Genomic DNA, 20129 nt, shown 5'->3' on the forward strand with positions numbered 1-20129 from the left:
GGACTTAAACACACCACTAACATACTTATATAATATCAATGTGGACAACTCATATCATTCTAGTTCACGTTAGCGCCAAACAAACATAAAAGTAATTTAGATAAAAATCTCCGGAATAAATCTCATTGAAACTGAGTTATAATCTGACGACTTCGATTTCTCGCATCATTAATTGGATTACTCCGAATATATTATCTTGGGTTGAAATTAATTGTATTTATTTTATATTTCAAGTCCAATTTATGCGACTTTATGAATGTTGTAATAGCATTTTAATTTTTATTAGTTCGAGTCGTTATAAATATTTAAAAGTTCATTTGTACTACTTTATATTTTGAATAAATTAGGTACAATTGTGTAACTTCTTGAAAGATGTTCAATTTCCGCTAAAAACCCTATAGATAACAAAAATGATACCTTTGTTATCGCAAAATTTATCAATATAAATTGATATACAAACAGATTAATCAGGACTGGAAATGCACCTCGTTCGCATAAACGAACCCGCAGGCGAAGCTAGTGCTATAATTCTATTCATAGCCAATTAGCATCTACTTCACTTATACGCACTATCCCATAATTTGTTAACCATAAAACATCAATAAGTACAGTCAGCACCACAAGTATAACTCCTAAATCAAAAGTTAAAGCACTTTAAAGGCTCGAAATTCTTGCGCCCGTTGTATTGTTTTTTTTTTTCCTCCATCGGTCGTGGAGACTTGATCAGATTAGACCATGGAACCGGTTACTCGAAAACATCCCGTGGAAAAAAGTAACAAAAAACAACACTAATAATAACAAATAACGAGGCGTTCGGCCCTGGATAGTGATGTGACTTGTCGATAAGTTCGTATTAGGGATTAACATTTTTTAATGTTGTTCATGGTCATTTTTAGGTGTTGTTATTACGCAATTTGAAAGTTAAACGTTACGTTTTATATTTATGCAATTTATTTCGCTGTAATTTACAATTACATTTGAGAGCAGGAAATTTATTTGCGTTTGTTGTAAGCTTATAAACATTTAATTTAACACACACGTATACAACGTATACTAAACAATATCACAAGGCCTACATTAATTAGTCATCATATAAAAGCATGAAACGTGAATATAAACCAGAATAATTTCCGATATAAAATTCTTTTTCGTTCAAAGCAGTCCGTCGATGGCCCTCCACAAGAGTATTGATCGAATTCTGATGGCGTGGCCCATTGACCGCCTCTCTACGTCTTATCTAGTCTGCGTTCAACGTTTAATATCCACGTAGACGAGTGGATGTGTATAATTATATGCAAGCTCTAATATTTTCAGTTCTTATATCACGTGGATTTTGCAACCATTTCTTATTAATACTACTGAGTATACGAGCTTTTTGAATAAATACAATATGTAGTAAGTATAAGTCATAAGATATATATAAATGAATGACATCATTATAGTCTCTATTTGCGTAACATATAGTTACCGAATTCTAACAGTAATATAACATTTTTTATGACACATATATTCTGTACTAGCTGTTGCCCGCGACTTCGTCCGCGATTAGGTCGTTTTTCGTCATTCGTCGTTTAAAAAAAATACGTGACACTTTATTTTAAAATTTTCTTAATTATTGTCTCTTATAAAATTTAACTACATTAAAATTGAACACTCTGATAAGAAAATCTTAAAATCTGAAGAAAACATGAATGTGGTTTAAATTCTACATTACTTAGTATCAAATAATAATCTAAATTAAATGTAGATTAACAGTTTGAGCACACCATTATAGAATATGTACCTAAGTATTAAATTACGTTAGTTTACATAGTAACTTTACTAAAAAACACGATGACTATCTTTCGCGCTCGATACCACAAACTAAGCATGTTTGTGGTACGTGGCCCGCGTCACTTGACCCCCCGCGAGTTCCCCTCCGTTGCTATGCGAAAATACATTCGTCGCCCTACTGTAGGAAAAATTGTAATACTGTGGCCTGGGCGTTATAACACGTCCAGGGAGTTCCTGAGTCACCATCTTGAGGAAAAGCTTCTAATGTCGATTTAAAACTGCATACATACGAATTAACCTGTTCTAAAATTGTGAAATGAGTTCAGTTTTAAATTTGAGAAATATTGATTTCTTGTATTCCACTATTCGTTGTAGTCGAATACAAAATATATTTAAACAAACTTAGCTTGGCCTTCAGGCAAAAGGGATCCTATCAAATGGTAAACTTGACCTTGTATCTTAAAAGTAAGCATGAACGGATCTTCTGATAATTATTGAGCACCAAAGGATCATTTGAAACGCACTACTATAAGAGCGAATATTGTCTAATAACAGTTTACATTGCACCACAGAATACATAATAGTAGCTAAACGCTAATTGCACAGTATGTTCCTCTAAAAGTAGTGATTTTGTGAAAGGTTCCGGTGTATCTTCAAACGAAAGCCGACTCGCCTTACTACACTTTAAAGCATTACAAAAAGAACATACTACGTTAATATCGCCTATACAGAAAATGATCTGTAATCAATTGTGAGGTTATAAGCAAACCCACTTTTATATTTGTCAGACCACACCACCGAATTCGTAGATTGTTTACCTCAAGACATTAAGACTATGACGAAATCTGTCTGCAGTAAGACGGGCCTCTCGCTATTCGTACGTTTCCAGAGACCGAATAGTTTCAATTCTTAATCTTTCATTAAACAAACTTATTAATCGTTCTTGTCTTATATAATTGTAATATTCGCGTCCCTACTCTAGTCATTGCTTATGCTCATGTTCATCTTATTATGATGCACCCTATCATTTGTCAAACGGTCTTCATATTGAGTAAAGTTTCAGATTCTCGAGATAAAATGTCGTGATCAGTAGTGAGACGAAATTCCCTCTCAGTGAGGGTTTCGGTCTCACGGGATAGTACAATATGCCGTTTGCGATCAGCTGTGTGACGTCATACCCTCTCAGTGAAGGTTCGGTCTCACGGGATAGTAGGGGAGACCGGGTTTGGTTGTCTCACGGGTTGGATGTCACAGCGGTCTTAATACAAAACTGAACTAACGAATAAGTCTGTTGACCAGCGTGGCTAGAGCGATACAGTGACAACGCTGTCCCCACTTCGCGTCAGACCGCCCCGATCTGCCGTGAGGGCCTCACACGTGTTTATTGTTTTCGCACAGATTTTTTATGATATGAGGACCGAATATGCTCCTCATAACATCACTTTTTGTGAACGAAACGACAGCGCGGTTTAATTCAATGCCAACACCATCAGAAAAAAGGATTATTTTTAATTGTGAAAAAATGTATTATGATTTACACTACATATTAACACTCTTTTAACATTTAACATAAAACATAAGTCTGTGAGTGTGTAAAAATAAATCCAGCTAATTACATATTAAACTTATGTTTATAATTTGGTATACGACATGAAAATATATTAATTGTCAAGCAATAATAATACAGATAAATACTGAACATAAGTATAATAGATATTAAGTAGTATTAGTTAAAATATACTTTGACTACTTTGACTGTTAGTTAAAGTTTATTTTTACTAACAACATGTAAATGAAGAAGAAATAATAATTACCAACGAACTAACCTTTTCTATAAAACTTAACACGGCACATTTTTCAAATTATCTTGCTCAACTCTACTCAAAAATTTGAGGGTTTTGTTGGAACTTTAATATGTAAAAACTATGATATATCTAAACTACGATACAACTTGCATGCGGAAATGCTCATAACAATTGTGAATCTAAAGAATAACTAACAACATACTGTTCAATTTTATTAACCGACTTCAAAAAAAAGGAGGAGGTTATCAATTCGGCCGGTATATTTTTTTTATTTTTTTTTTTTTTATGTATGTACACCGATTACTCCGAGGTTTCTGAACCGATTTACGTGATTCTTTTTTTGTTCGATGCAGGATGGTGTCGAATTGGTCCCATCAATTTTATTCGGCTAGGCCCAGTAGTTTTTATTTTATGAGCATTTTTGTCTGTACTCGATGACTTAATTGGAATGTAGCAAGTAACTTTGATTCACTTCCCGGTAACCGATTGAGCTGAAATTTTGTATAAGTGTGTAAATTGGATAGCGATGAAACATTATCATGACATAGAGCTGATTTGATGATGGAATCGGAAGGTGGCCATAGGAACTCAGTAATATATTGACTCAACTTTATCGAGTTTGGGCTCGTTTGATTCGTGTTGAAAATTACACTAAAAAGTATTAAATAAAATTAACTGCGTTAAAAACAACCGACTTCAAAAACGGAAAAGTAAAAAATAAAAAAGATTTGATATTATTAATTACTACATATTATTTAGATGTGCTATTTATTAAATAGGTTTGAAGTCGGTGCCAAACACTAAGCACTTAGTATTAAGCCCGTGCACCGACATCAAACCTATTTAATAAATAGCACATCTAAATAATATGTAGTAATTAATAATATCAAATCTTTTTTATTTTTTACTTTTCCGTTTTTGAAGTCGGTTGTTTTTAACGCAGTTAATTTTATTGAGCTGATGAATATCTTTTGCCTGGAAGAAATCACCGTCGCCTAACAAATATAATGTGTTTTCTTATAAAACCGTTACATAATTTATTTTATCTACTTAAATAATGAAAATGATATATTTATAAAATATAAAACATATTACTTATGTAAAATGATTAAAAATAAATAAATGAAGCAACTACGATTCAAAGAAAACATCTTTTTCAGTGTGAAAATGCTCTAAGCAATCCTGGGGCCTTAGCCAAACGGCAAAACGCCAAGGAATAGAATACGCTATCGATAGAAATTGACATAAGCGTATGATGTTTTGCATAAGGATTCGGTCACCCTACCAACGACAACGACGACCACGAACAAAATTTTCATCCAGTCGCAATTAAATAAAATTGTGCAAAACACAATTAAAAATGAAATTTAAGAATTTCCTGTCGTATTGGTGTTTGGAAAAAAAAATTTGGAGATCAATGCATAAACAAACAGGTTTTTCATAGAAACGGTGGCTCCTAGAAAAAAATGTATTTAACCTTTTTTATAGATAATTAGATTATATACAATTTTGGTTCAGGTGATTGTATGATAAACTTACCGTCTCGGCGAAAATCGCAAAAAACCCTATTTCTTTTTATTAATTGACCTCGAATTTTTTTATTCCTGAGTACCAGAATGACGGAAGATTTTAATATTGATTTTGAACAAATTTCGGCAAGATTGGAACTTTGGTCGTGGTCGTCTGCGTCGTTGGTAGTTAGGTAGTTGGTAGTTAGTTAGTTAGTAGTTGGTAGTCGTCGTTGGGCGTTACGTACGTTTGTCTAAGGCCCCTGGGGCCTTAGACAAACGTACATAACGCCATGGAATAGAAACTGCTAACGCTAATTATTGACATAAACTCATGACATTTTGGTAATGGTTCGATCACACTACCAACGACGCAGACGACCACGACCAAAATTCCAATCTTGCCGAAATTTGTTCAAAATCAATATTTAAATCTCTCATCATTCTAGTACTCGGAAATAAAAAATTTCGAGGTCAATTAATAAAAAAATAGGATTTTTTTGCGATTTTCGCTGAGACGATAAGTTTATCATACAATCACCTGAACCAAAATTGTAGATCATCTAATTATCTATAAAAAATGTTAAATACATTTTTTTCCAGGAGCCTCCGTTTCTATGAAAAACCTGTTTGTTTATTCATTGATCTCAAAAAAAATGTATCCAAACACCAATACGACAGGAAATTCTTAAATGTCATTTTAATTATGTTTTGCACAATTTTATTTAATTGCGACTGGTTGAAAATTTTGTTCGTGGTCGTCATTGTCGTTGGTAGGGTGACCGAATCCTTAGGCAAAACATCGTACGCTTATGTCAATTTCTATCGATAGCGTATTCTATTCCTTGGCGTTTTGACATTTGTCTCGGCCTGCTGGATGATGAACTGTATATCATGTACCTACTCTGATCCCAGTACGGTCGGTACGTCGATAGCCATAACGATAAATATTATAATCAGATAACCGCAAAGTCAAAATAAAAACATTACTTGTAAAGTTGTGAGTGCAAAATTTACGTTTCATTTGGCAATAACATTTTTTTCGGTACTAAAACGTAGTAGTTTGATATGTGGTTGGCTGCCCCTCCTCTCCTTCCTGAAAAATATCCTCCAAAATTTCCCGAGATACTTCCAATGATTGAACCATTGGACGTTGGACATTAACTTCAGTCAAAAATTGACGAAGCGGATGATTACTAATTTCCACTTAATCCTCGCTGCTACTGTCTTTATCATCAAATCATCAATTTTCAAGTGGTGTAGTAAAAATATCAGCAGAAATCGTCTTCCAAAGGCGATATAATTTTATTAGCATTGAATCTGTAAATAAAAAAATCAAAAGTTAACTGTAAATCTATAAAAAAAGCTACTTACAAATAAAATTTTATCAAAAACTTCTGTTCCCAATGCACCTCAAAATAATAAAAGAATCATTCATTTCATTTCATTTCATTTCAATAAATACCTGTAAGTAACAACTTACCTTTTGTGGGAACGCATGATGGTGAAAATTCACAAAACACGAAGATTGCATTTGATATTTTTGGTTTTATGGCATTCAATTGCTTTATAAATATCACTACATAGTATGAAAAAAGTCGCTTTCTGTGTCCCTATGTCCCTATGTCCCTTTGTATGCTTAAATCTTTAAAACTTCGCAACAGATTTTGATGCGGTTTTTTTAATAGATAGACTGATTCAAGAGGAAGGTTTTAGTACATAATTTATTAGGTTTTAGACAAAGCGGACGAAGCCGCGGGCGGTAATCTAGTAAATTTATAAAACACGAAGATTTTTAAAATTGTAACTAATGAACACAACAATATATTAGTATACTCTTTGGAACACAATCATTAGATTAACTGTAGATAATGGTGTCTATTTTTACTTAAAATAATAAACATCTACCCTCACTTTAAAAAAATGTAGTTTATTATTTACACGAAATATATCTTATAGGGAACGGAAGATATGGGTTAAAGAGTTAAATAAATAAATAACATAATTATATTTAAATTATTAATTTTTAACATTGTGTTCAGTAGTGTTAACATGTAAATTGATTTGATTTTTACGAAATCTCATAGATGGCGCTGTTACAAAATTAACATTATACAACTTACATTCTTTAAGCTATGTTTCTCTTCCCAAGTTACTTAAATGGCATAATTTTTATAGTGTCAATATAGATATTGTCAAACAACATTTATATATGCGTCATTTGATTATTAATTTCCAATAGTTAACGTGTAAATTGATTTGATTTTTATAACATTTAATAGATGGCGCTGTTTCTAATTTGTCTTTATACTACTAAATTCATTAAACTGTTTCTCTGCCCAAATTACGTAAATGACATAGTTTTTATTTTGTAAAGCTAGATAATAGCATGGCTTACTCGAAACCAACATTTAAACATGAGTCTTTAGATTGTACGCTGTCGTAATACACGGAATACGTAAGAAAAATAAAGGTTCACAGCTCCTCCCCCGTAGGTGATAGCTTGATAATATGTAGCCTATAGCCTCACCCGACCTGTTAGTAATATTCATGCAAAATTTGAAGTCAATCTATGCAGTACTTTTCGAGATTAGCTCAGACAAACATACAGACAAACAGACAAACAGACAAACAGACAAACAGACAAAAATTCTAAAAACTATGTTTTTGGCTTCTATATCGATTATAGATCACGGCCCAGGTATTCTTTAAAAAAAATATTCAATGTACAGTTTTGACTTTCCTACGATTTTATTATATGTATAGATATAGACTACTTAAATCCAAATTTTACATTTAGTATCAATTTTAACACCTCAAAACTATCGATAAACACCACCCCATCACTACTCGAATCGAGATGAAATTATACGAAAATATTGTAACGATAGTGACAGATGATTATAAGCTGGCGATAAAACACACATAATTCTCACATAATGGGCCCTTGGGGTTCCATTACGAGCCATTTTCACCTCAGTACTGAAATCAATTTCACATCGAATTTACTAGGAATCCTGATAGCTTGATAGTTTAATAGGTAAATTGTTTATTGGAAAGTTTAAAGTTGTGATTTAAGTAATTTTATAGGTCTTTAACTATTTGAAAATTTTTAAGAATTAAAAAAAATCGAACGTTTGGAAGCAGGATTTGATCGAATTCGAACTGTTAATTCTTATCTTCACTAATATTATAAAGATGAAAACTTTGTTGGTTTGATTGTAATGAATAGGCTCATAAACTAAAGGACCGATTTTGATGAAATTTGGCACAGACAATCTTTAACATAGGCTTACCTTTTATAGCAAAATATGTACCATGGGCGAAGCCGGGGCGGACCGCTAGTTATTAATAAACTTATACTTTACTATCTTCAGACGAACATCGTTCAATGTTTGGTAATCCCAAGCACTGAATATACCTACTAATTATTTATTTAAATGTTCAGTGTCCATGTAAGTGCCTGAACCTACTTAAAAATTTGTGAATGTCTTTACATTTCAATCTTTAACATAATTACAATGTTGTACAATGTATTTTAAAAATATTTTTTGATTCCACTGTCAGCTCTGATTAATATGAGCCTCTGCGTTTTCCTCGATACTCGATCATAATTGTCATTTTATTTTAAGTAGCGAAACGTGATAACGAAATACCGAAATGACATCGGATATTTTGAACGAAATAGGGTCAAGATTTTATGAGAATACCTTTAGGTTCAGTGGTTTATGTCCTGGGTTCAAGTTCTCAGAAAATCATATTTTTCTACGTAAATATAGGGTCAAGTTATTAACTTGGTTAACTGTACAAAACTGTGGATTCAAAATCGTCTGGTTATTAAAATTTAATATAAAATATTATTCATCTAAAGATGTGTATAAGGTCAAAATTGTATTTGTTTATGAAATGTCTTGCAGTTGTGACTATCTTAGTCATAAAAGCTACATAATAATTAATCTATCTATAAACCGTAAACATTGAAACACATGCCATAGGTAAAGGACCTCAATATAAAACGTATTTTTAACTATTTTTAAACTGCATATGAATACTCATGCATCAAGCGTGTATTAGCGTAACCACGCGTAACTTAAAATTCCATACATAGTCATGCACATCACCTGTTTTCTTAGTATTATATAAAAAGAGGCTATTTGAAAAGGGCTTCATTACAATATAACGTTACAAAGTATATACTCTACTAGCTGTCGCCTGCGGCTTCGTTCGTGTTCACTTCACGCTATAGAAGTCCCCACAAATTAATAAACGACACGTAATATGTTTTGGACCTTCATAAAATAAAAATTCGTGAAATATTCCGTATCTCTTAAGCATATGCTTACCAAAAACTGGACTGAGATCCGATTTAACTGATAATTTTCCCGAATAAGGCTCTCCGGACTTTTCCTGTGAACAAAATAAAATCCTATTAGATATACATTTTAAAATGACAATAGTATACAAACTAAAATATGAATAACCGAAGATGAATTCATTGCATGCTTTCGAATTAAATTCAACTATAATTTTATACATTAATTTCTTTAAAAATATTCAAATATTACAATAAACTTATAAATTATTATCCCCCAATTCAAAATCAATTATATTAATGATCTAATATTTAAATACACGATTGTCAAGTCACGGCTATCATTACCAAATCACGAGTCGAATTTACATCCCAATTCATAACACAACAAAAACTAAAAGGGGCGTATCATGCAACCGTTCGCTTCCCCAAACACTATCCAATGTAATAATGGACATAACAAATCGTAATGTTTCCGCTATCATTAATTCGAGCACATTTCCTCTGTCAATACTCCAGTGGAGCGTTCAGAATCACGACACCTTACTGATAGTGGGAGGTTATTATTGTAGTATGCGATATTGTGATTGTCGTATGCGATTTTATGTGATAAAAGACTTTCGAGTGTTTTTTTTAATAAGTCTGAAGGTTTACGTCAGTTGTAAACAACTGAATATGATTTTTAAATACTTAGATAGGTACGTTTTTAGTTAACTTTAACTAGAAGACTAAAAAATATCCTACCTGCAGTTGGCAGTTTCAATGCCTACAATATAAGACGTTTTATGTGAAGGAAAATACATAGATCAAAAACATAAACATCTTTTTAAAATTTATCATCACAAAATTTTAAACATACATAGTTTATAGTTCAGGATACATCGCCCATTTTTGCAAGTGACTACTATCAAGCTAATTTTCCGTTTGTAGCTTTATTTTGATGAGACTTAGTAATAAATATTTGAGAACCATCAAATCAAAAAATTTTATCCTTGTTATCTCTGTTAGCTACCACAATCGAGAGTTTCGTACACGAAATTATTCGATGTCTCATCAAAATAAAGCTACAAACGGAAAATCAGCTTGATAGTAGTCACTTGCAAAAATGGGCGATGTATCCTGAACTATTAAAATGTAGCCTACAGTCTCTCGTTAGTGTAGGTTGTAAGCACGTTTGACGTTACCAGAATGCGAAGCTATCACGAACGATGTTCAGAATACACCCCCGCTTCTTTTACGGGGGTTGTAATTGAATAAGTCAGAATCAGTTTACCCCACTCGCCAGTGTTTACCCCAAATATCGAGGGTAATAGTCCCAATTGATGGATTCTTAAGTCATTGTCCATTTACGACCAATTTTCTACTTAACGTGGGGACTATGTATTTGATTTCTTTATCTGGTCAAGTTAATAGAGGTAATACATTTAAGAAGTTGTTAAAACTTCGTTTCTTAATTCGTTGATAACTAAGCAATTTTATGAAATAAGGTATAAATCTAGTATGTAGTTGCACTATCATTTTAATTTTTTTATGGTCGATGTTTAAAAATATGAAATATTACTTTGTATTCCTACAAAATGCATAACTTAGGATGATAAGGATGGTGTTAAAACGTTTTTTAATAATAAGAGAAAAAAATTGTAGAGCCAAAGTCGCCTTCGTGAAATTAAACTATAAAGACAAAAAAATAAGTCCACAGCACATATAATTAAAACATTATCGAAGTAATTCACAAACTACCAAGCAAATACTTAGAACAGTGCTGATCAAAGGTTCTTGTTAAGCTTTTGTTTTGAATTCGTCACACACCCAAATCGGTCAGAAACACGTGGTACGTTGCCCTCTAATAGCTTATTTAAAACTGATCTTTATTAATTTGCATTAGATGCTACAATAGCTTAACGTAGTTTTACTGTGTCCTTTGTTATAAAAAACGAACATTAAAGTATAGTTTTAAGTGACTGCAAATCATCAATGAAAAACTTATGACGTACTTATAAAAATACTAACTAAAATTATTTGCGCGTATTTTTGTACAAATCAACCGTTAATATAAAAAATACACATACAATAATAAATAACTTTGTTTATATTGGCAGCAATTCTCCGAATTGGGTGTTATTTTAGGCACATTATTATGATAGTGATAATATTAATGTTCATTTAATTTTGTAGCCTTTTTCATTACAATGATGTAAATAAACCACAGAAAAGCTCGTCATTCACTGAAATATTTCGATATAAGATTTTATATTAAACTGAACAAGTGATAACTGCGTTAAAAACAACCGACTTCAAACTTGCACTTGCAAAATTTACAAATACCTACAGACAAAAATGCTCATAAAATAAAAACTACTGGGCCTATCCGAATAAAATTTTTATGGGACCAATTCGACACCATCCCGCATCGAACAAAAAAAGAATCACGTAAATCGGTTCAGAAACCTCGGAGTAATCGGTGTACATACATAAAAAAAAAAAAAAAAATATACCGGCCGAATTGATAACCTCCTCCTTTTTTTTGAAGTCGGTTAATAAGTAGATAAGACTGTGATCGGAGGTGATAAAATATTTTATGATACACCTACATTAATACTTAATCTGTAATAATTACCTATTCAATGTCAATTTGAAGTAGCCAACAAGTGCCATAGAGTTAGTTATATTCAATACATTAAATGTGAGACATACTAGATTTTACACCTGGCTACGACACAAAAATCATATCATGGAATTCGTTGTGACGTGATAGAAATAAACATACTTTCGCATTTATAACAAATTAGCTTTTCGACCGTGTTGTCTGAAACTGAACAGACAAACTAAAACCTTCCTCCAGAACTACGCTTTTTATTATTTTTTTATCAATGGAAAAATAATTAAAATCGTTGCAGTTATTTCTAAGTATATCGCAAACACATAAACAGACGCGATGGAGAACTTTTTTTATTTGTAGTGAAAGTTTCATAGCGTTCAGTGTACGCTGATCTTTATCCACTGTTTGATCGCAAGCGAGTGGCCACTGGCTCGAATGGCAATAATGAAATTCCTGTGACGCGTCACATTTTTCCAGAGGTATTTTTAAATAATAAATTTTATTAAAACACACGAAAGATCGCGGGCTGAAAGTGTCATTTACAGGTTCATTTAGATACAATTGAATACGCTGTATCTTCCCAAAATTCTTATATAAGAATTATCTTAAGAGATTAATAAACAAATCTATACTAATATTATAAAGCTGAATCTCAGGAACTACAGGTCCGATTTGAAAAATTATTTCAGTGTAAGATAGCCCATTTATCGAGGAAGGCTATATATCATCACGCTAAGACCAACAGGACCGGAGCAATGCGGGTGAAACCGCGCGGCACAGCTAGTTACTCTATAAAATACCCATTGTTGCATCTTAAATCGAACTCATATAAATATAAAGATCATCATCACCCAAAAATGAATTGCCTGATTACCTTACACAGGTGTAAAATAAGTAATAACTATATTTTCAAAATTACTCAACAAAGTATCAACAAAATACGATGCATATCAAATATTTCATAAAAGGTGACAAAAATAAACATAAAGACACTGGATTATTTATTTTCAACATCTTGATGTCAAGATAAATGCAATTACAGGCCATTTAAGTCTATGTAATTGATGAGAGGTAGCGGGTTCGAAGCCGGCTTGTAATGGTGAAATAAATACTACTTAATACCGCTACTGTGTTTAATAGTTAAGCACGTAATTAGTTGTATGGTTATATAAACTTGTTAGTTTAAAGATTTATTCGTGCTCATCGTGTTTTTAACTTCTTTATGTAATAGTGTAAGGCTTATTTTTTATTGTATTAAATAATAGTTATCTTAGCACATATTGATTTATAAAATGATTGATACGAAAGGAAGTAAATCCTCTTAAAAACAGATTCCGCATACAAAACAATATAAATACAGATAACATAACAAACTTGAACACTAACTACAGGTACAATGACGTCAGTGTTAATCTTATGTCTAGATATAGTCAGGTGATCGATGTAATAAGAACTTAAGAACCTTTTTTGATAAGCTTATCTCGTTCATATCTAACTGGAATCAATCATAATATTAATTGTTATATAATTTGGGGCGAAAAGTGAAAATATTTGTATGACTTTCAATTTTAAAAACTCTAAATTATCATGTGACTGTGTTTATATAACTTCATTCCTAGGAAGTAATAAATAAATATTGCAGGACATTTTTCCACACACGGCACAATCTGATCCCATAATAAGCTTTTCGCTTGTGTTATGGAAACCAAATAGCTGTTAAATATACATAAATCATTTTTAAATAGGTACATACTTATATCTATAAATAATTAACACCCAGACACAGAGCAAACATCAATGTTCATCACACAAATATTTTCCCTGGGTGGGAATCGATCCTACGACCTCTGGCCTGAAAGGCAGGGTCACTAGCACTGCAACTAAGCCAACCGGTAATTGGTTGTAAACTAGTTTTTAATTGAAAATAGTCTGCTGTACACAGCTGTACAGGGTACTTGAAATTTGGTAAAAGTAACGTCTTATAACACAGATAAAGGAAAAATTGCTAGAAACATAAGTTATGAAGTTACAACATTATAAAAAAAAATAGGTCTTTTCGGAGCCCTCGGAGCGCGAGTCCGACTCGCACTTGGCCGGTTTTTTGCTTTACGGCGTGTTAAAGTTAAAGTGAAAGGTAAAGTCAAAATTATTTCGATTTAGGGAATAAATAGATACTTATAGATAATAAAGGGAAATTTTAAATGTAGTTTAAAATAACGAATGACAAAAGTGACGCGATTTAAAGTGCCGGGAGTTATAGTGACGCGAGTTAAAGTGACGGGAGGTAAAGTGACGGGAGGTAGTGGCGGGAGGTAAAGTGCCGGGAGGTAAAGTGACGCAAGTTAAAGTGACAGGAGGTAAAGTGACGCGAGTTAAAGTGGCGGGAGTTAAAGTTAAAGTTGGTCAAAATTATTTAGATTTCGTGAATAGATACTTATAGATAATAAAGGGAAACTGTAAATATAGTTTAAAATAACGAATGACAAAAGTGTCGGGAGGTAAAGTGACGGAAGTTAAAGTGACGGGAGTTAATGTGGCGGGAAGTAAAGTGACGGGAGGTAAAGTGATGCAAGTTAAAGAGACGGGAGGTAAAGTGACGGAAGTTAAAGTGACGGGAGGTAAAGTGACGGAAGTTAATGTGGCGGGAAGTAAAGTGACGGAAGGTAAAGTGATGCAAGTTAAAGAGACGGGAGGTAAAGTGACGCAAGTTAAAGTGATGGGAGGTAAAGTGACTGAAGTTAAAGTGACGGTAGATAATTAACGCGAGGTAAAGTGGCGGGAGGTAAAGTGACGCTAGGTAAAGTGACGGGTGTTAAAGTGACGGGAGGTAAAGTGACGCGATTTAAAGTGACGGGAGGTAAAGTGACGGGAGTTAATGTGGCGGGAGGTAAAGTGACGGAAGTTAAAGTGACGGGAGTTAATGTGACGGGAGGTAAAGTGGCGGGAAGTAAAGTGACGGGAGTTAATGTGGCGGGAGGTAAAGTGACGGAAGTTAAAGTGACGGGAGTTAATGTGGCGGGAAGTAAAGTGAAGGGAGGTAAAGTGATGCAAGTTAAAGAGACGGGAGGTAAAGTGACGCAAGTTAAAGTGATGGGAGGTAAAGTGACTGAAGTTAAAGTGACGGTAGGTAAGTAACGCGAGGTAAAGTGGCGGGAGGTAAAGTGACGCTAGGTAAAGTGACACTAGGTAAAGTGACGGGTGTTAAAGTGACGGGAGGTAAAGTGACGCGATTTAAAGTGACGGGAGGTAAAGTGACGGGAGTTAATGTTGCGGGAGGTAAAGTGACGGAAGTTAAAGTGACGGTAGGTAAGTAACGCGAGGTAAAGTGGCGGGAGGTAAAGTGACGCTAGGTAAAGTGACGGGTGTTAAAGTGACGGGAGGTAAATTGACGCAATTTAAAGTGACGGGAGTTAATGTGGCGGGAGGTAAAGTGACGGAAGTTAAAGTGACGGGAAGTAAAGTGACGGAAGGTAAAGTGATGCAAGTTAAAGAGACGGGAGGTAAAGTGACGCAAGTTAAAGTGATGGGAGGTAAAGTGACTGAAGTTAAAGTGACGGTAGGTAAGTAACGCGAGGTAAAGTGGCGGGAGGTAAAGTGACGCTAGGTAGTGACGGGTGTTAAAGTGACGGGAGGTAAAGTGACGCGATTTAAAGTGACGGGAGGTAAAGTGACGGGAGTTAATGTGGCGGGAGGTAAAGTGACGGAAGTTAAAGTGACGGGAGTTAATGTGGCGGGAAGTAAAGTGACAGGAGGTAAAGTGATGCAAGTTAAAGAGACGGGAGGTAAAGTGACGGAAGTTAAAGTGACGGGAGTTAATGTGACGGGAGGTAAAGTGACGGAAGTTAACGTGGCGGGAAGTAAAGTGATAAAGTGACGGAAGGTAAAGTGATGCAAGTTAAAGAGACGGGAGGTAAAGTGACGCGATTTAAAGTGACGGGAGTTAAAGTGGCGGGAGTTAAAATGTTGGGAGGTAAAGTGACGGAAGTTAAGGTGACGGTAGGTAAAGTAACGTGAGCTTAAGTGACGGGAGTTAAAGTGACGCGAGTTAAAGTTACGGGAGGTAGTGGCGGGAAGGTGACGGGAGGTAAAGTGACGGAAGTTAAAGTGACGGGAGGTAAAGTAACGGGAGCTAAAGTGACGCGAGTGAAAGTGGCGGGAGTTAAAGTGACGCAAGTTAAAGTGACGGGAGGTAAAGTGACGAGTCCTGACTCCTGGCAGAACAAATGGGTCAGCTCGTTATACTTATAGTGCACCATATTTTTTATTGTTCCCAATTAGGTACTTGTTAATCCTCTCTTATTTAAATACATATTAATATCCAATAAAAAACAAACAACAATAAATTACTGTCATAACTTCGATATGTTACATGTCAATTTAAAGGTTAAGCAAACAGAATGTCGCACTTTTATTGTGCAATCAAATATTTTCGTCAGAATTAACACCAATATGGCAGAAATTTAAATACCAATAAGCATAAAATTTAATAACCCATCTAATGTGGAACAATTTTGAAATTCGCAATTATAAACAAGCTTCATTTAGAATTCGATCATAATACCTAATTTGGTTTTCAATAGCCTAATGATGATAACTTTTACGTAAATAAAACGTGGTGTTTTAGCAATTTGTTTGTACTTTTTCGAATACTAGCACATAGTATAAAGGTTCTCTTTATACTATGCTAGCATGATGTAACATACCTACTAAAAATCTAGGTATAATTCATTTTAATTTTCCACACTAATATTATAAAGCTGAATAGTTTGTTTGTTTCAACGCGCTAATCTCGGGAACTACTGGTCCAATTTGAAAAATTTTTTCGGTGTTAGATAGCTCATTTATCGAGGAAGGCTATAATTATATCATCACGCTACAACCAACAGGAGTAGAGCCACGGGGGTGAAACCGCGCGGAGCAGCTAGTAAGTTATAAGCAACATAAAATTTTTCATTCTTAGAATTAACAAATACCTACTTAGCTTTAGCTAAGCTTTTTAAATATTTCGCAAATAATCCTTCCACGCAATTACAATAACATCTTTCAATATCCAAATTACAAAATTATCAAAAAACATTAATTGTTCGTATCCAAATCAGTTCATAAATAAACGAAATTCGAACCCTATTAACGGTCGAAATTTCCCAATAAACGAAATAAATCGTGGCATTACGAGCCTGTGGTGTTATTAATGTTACAAGTTCAATTCTCGGAACGGACTCGTGTTTTTTTATTCCTCTCAACCCTGAGTTTCGGTCACGAATCGTTTCAAAGATAAATAGTAGGTGATGACGTCATGGTGTAAGTATTTTGCGTGGACAGGGGTTTTGGGTTTGGATAAATATGTGTTCCTTGGTTTGGGTCTTATTATCACCTTATTAATTAATACTCTCATTTTGATATATGTTCACATATCAAAGACAATTTTTATTTTTTATCATAATATAGGAACGTAGATATATTTAAGTTTTAGGCCCGATTTTTCAATCCTTAGTTAAAACTTACCCGTCCAATAAACTAGTACACGATAATAATAAAATGTCACCTATAAACTGCCAAATAAAAGCAAACAGAAAATATTTTTGAAATGGTAGTTTAATACCATATTCGATGAATAAGTTATAACCAACGATTGAAAAATCAGCCCTTAACATAATATTATCTTTATTTGCAATGTTCTTGATAATATTAGGTATGTTATTTGAATAAAGGTAGGTACTCAACATAAATATTTTAGTTGGTATCCTACAACATTTGTATAAAAGATACCCAAAAATAGCCGAAAGTTATCGAAAGTGTCTACAAAAAGAAAGGTTAAGGTTAATCCACACATTTCGAACAAATAAAATAATAATATCTAATAATAGGTTATAAAAATACACAGCTATAAATAGGTATTATCATATGTTCACACGCAATTAGATCCCTGCTGTCTCATTAGCACCGCCGACGGTGCCGAGCCACATACATCCGTCTCTTTCACACCTACGCAAAAACCACCGCTATCTCGCTCTAATTGATTGATTTGATGCGTCCGCAGGTTTTGTTTTTCCTTGCAGAAGCCTTGACTCTGATTAAACTTGACAAAGATAGTTTTACAAAATATCGCTTACATTGTTTGTTTAACACTTGATTTGACGGCATTTTTGGTTGGTTTTTTGTTTCAAATCAAATAAAAGAGTTGTGATTTTTCGATTGTATCATCTATTTGGTATGTGTAGAATGTTTATTTTGAAGGGTTAACGCTGATAAAATTACCTACCTTTAAAGGCTTGAATGAATGAATACTTTTAACAATGTCATCGTACTGGTTCGTTTACAAATGACTACTTAGAGGACTGAGTATGCCCTAGGCTATGCGCGTACGCACAGATCGCGTATTAAGTAGGTATAATGAAACCAGTTTTCTGGAGCCGAAGCCTTTTCACAATGAACATTGCATGGTAACTCTAGTATGGTTAGTAAAAAATCACTTAAATAATGTAGGTAAACTACAATAGTAAATTATTTACCTAGTTGTTTATCTTAGAATATTTTTCGCGTTAAAATAACACAGGAATTTTTTAATATCTAATGGCATATTTGCAAGTTTTTATTACAATATAATAGTATGGAAAAAGTAATAATAACAATTGTAGTCACCATTCATATTCATCACCTTCTAAAAGTAAAAGCTAAAAAAGTCTTTGTTCTCAAGTTTTAAACGATGCAAAGCGCGAAAGCCCAAGCAATAAACTTCGTACGACACTAAAATATCCCATTAGAACTCGTCCGAGCTGATTTCAATAAAACTTACGACAGTAATTTACAGTTATTATCCTCGATGACCCCGAAAACACCCACCGTACTTATGACCATTCGTCGTCACAAAAAATGAGCTAAAAGAAAACTAAAATGTTGTATGACCAGAAAAAAATCCACCCCCGCGCGAATCGCGACCTTATTCACCGAAAATAGAACACAAATCCCGTTGAGAGTGTATTAAAGTGTGGGAGCATCAATCCGTAAAAGGAGCTCTATTTCAGAAGCGAGAAAGCCCAAAGTGAATTATGGAAATGATGTGGAGTGAACCGGGTTGAATTGGAACTGTATTTCGAGAGTACTAAGTACCAAATTGGAATAGCGCGCGTCTTTTTTCCAAAAAGGATCTATCTCGTTTGGCGGGCGTACCTGCGCAGTCTGTATTTATGGCGCCTGCGCATCCACGTGGAACAAGGTACTGGTATTAAAAAGCTTGTTAGGTTAACCGTTCGTTTCCCTTCATTAGCTCACGATACACGCTCCGAGGCTATAAATTGTTTGTCTAAGACAAATTAGTATTGAATGTAGTGGCTAGAACTGGTGTCAATTGTTTTAAAGACAAATTGAAAAGGTGAATTTGAAAAATGTTAATGTTACTGGAAAACTGTTAAGGGTGACAAACACTAGACAAACACTACAATGTTGCCTGTAGGCATTGAAAATACATTTACACAAAGTAAGGAAAATGTTAGCAATATCTACATTACCTAAAAATAACAATTTATTAATAAAGACGATATCTTTATTATGATGTTATATAGATACTTTACTATAAATACAAAACTAGCAACTCCGCAATGTGTCAAATCGCAATAACCTTACTTCGTTTGTTAAAAGGTTGGAAGAGTCTACATACAGCCTCGTTAATTAATAATTAATATGTATAACAAACAAATATTCTCCTAAGTATGTTCAAGTTATTTATTCATACACCAATTTCACACGAAACGGATGAAACCAAGACCACAAAATTGATTGACTTATATTTTTAAGCATTTTCATATTACAAAAATAATTATTAGTACTTAAATAACATGCAATCGACTATTTTAATAATAATAAAAATATACGAATAGTTAAAAATTTAAACAAATTTATTTTAACGATCGTATATCACTGGGACAAGTTAACAGGTTATTAAGAAAATAATTTGCACAGAAATGCTTAGCCCGGACTCGAAGTTCGGACGACAATAAATCATCTTGCAAATGGCGCTTGTTTCCGTCCGTTTGTGCGAAATATAGTTTTCTATGTTTAGATGTTCAAAAACGTGTTTAAGGTAGACCTAAATTTTATTAGTCAGGGAAAAAACATATCGTATAGAAGATCAA

General features: G+C 33.6%; 1 protein-coding gene across 5 annotated transcripts in view; it reads right to left on the bottom strand.

Annotated features, from left to right (window-relative positions):
• The window catches only part of LOC123703406 (protein pangolin, isoforms A/H/I/S), a 137311-nt gene that overhangs the window by 67243 nt on the left and 49939 nt on the right, over positions 1-20129 (bottom strand). For all 5 annotated transcript variants that reach the window (XM_045651361.1, XM_045651360.1, XM_045651359.1 and 2 more), the window contains exon 3: positions 9430-9493. In XM_045651361.1, the coding sequence (XP_045507317.1) occupies positions 9430-9493 (64 nt within the window). The remainder of the gene's footprint in view (positions 1-9429; positions 9494-20129) is intronic.

The sequence above is a fragment of the Colias croceus genome, chromosome 26, assembly GCF_905220415.1.
Source record: "Colias croceus chromosome 26, ilColCroc2.1".
Taxonomy (NCBI): Eukaryota; Metazoa; Arthropoda; class Insecta; order Lepidoptera; family Pieridae; genus Colias; species Colias croceus.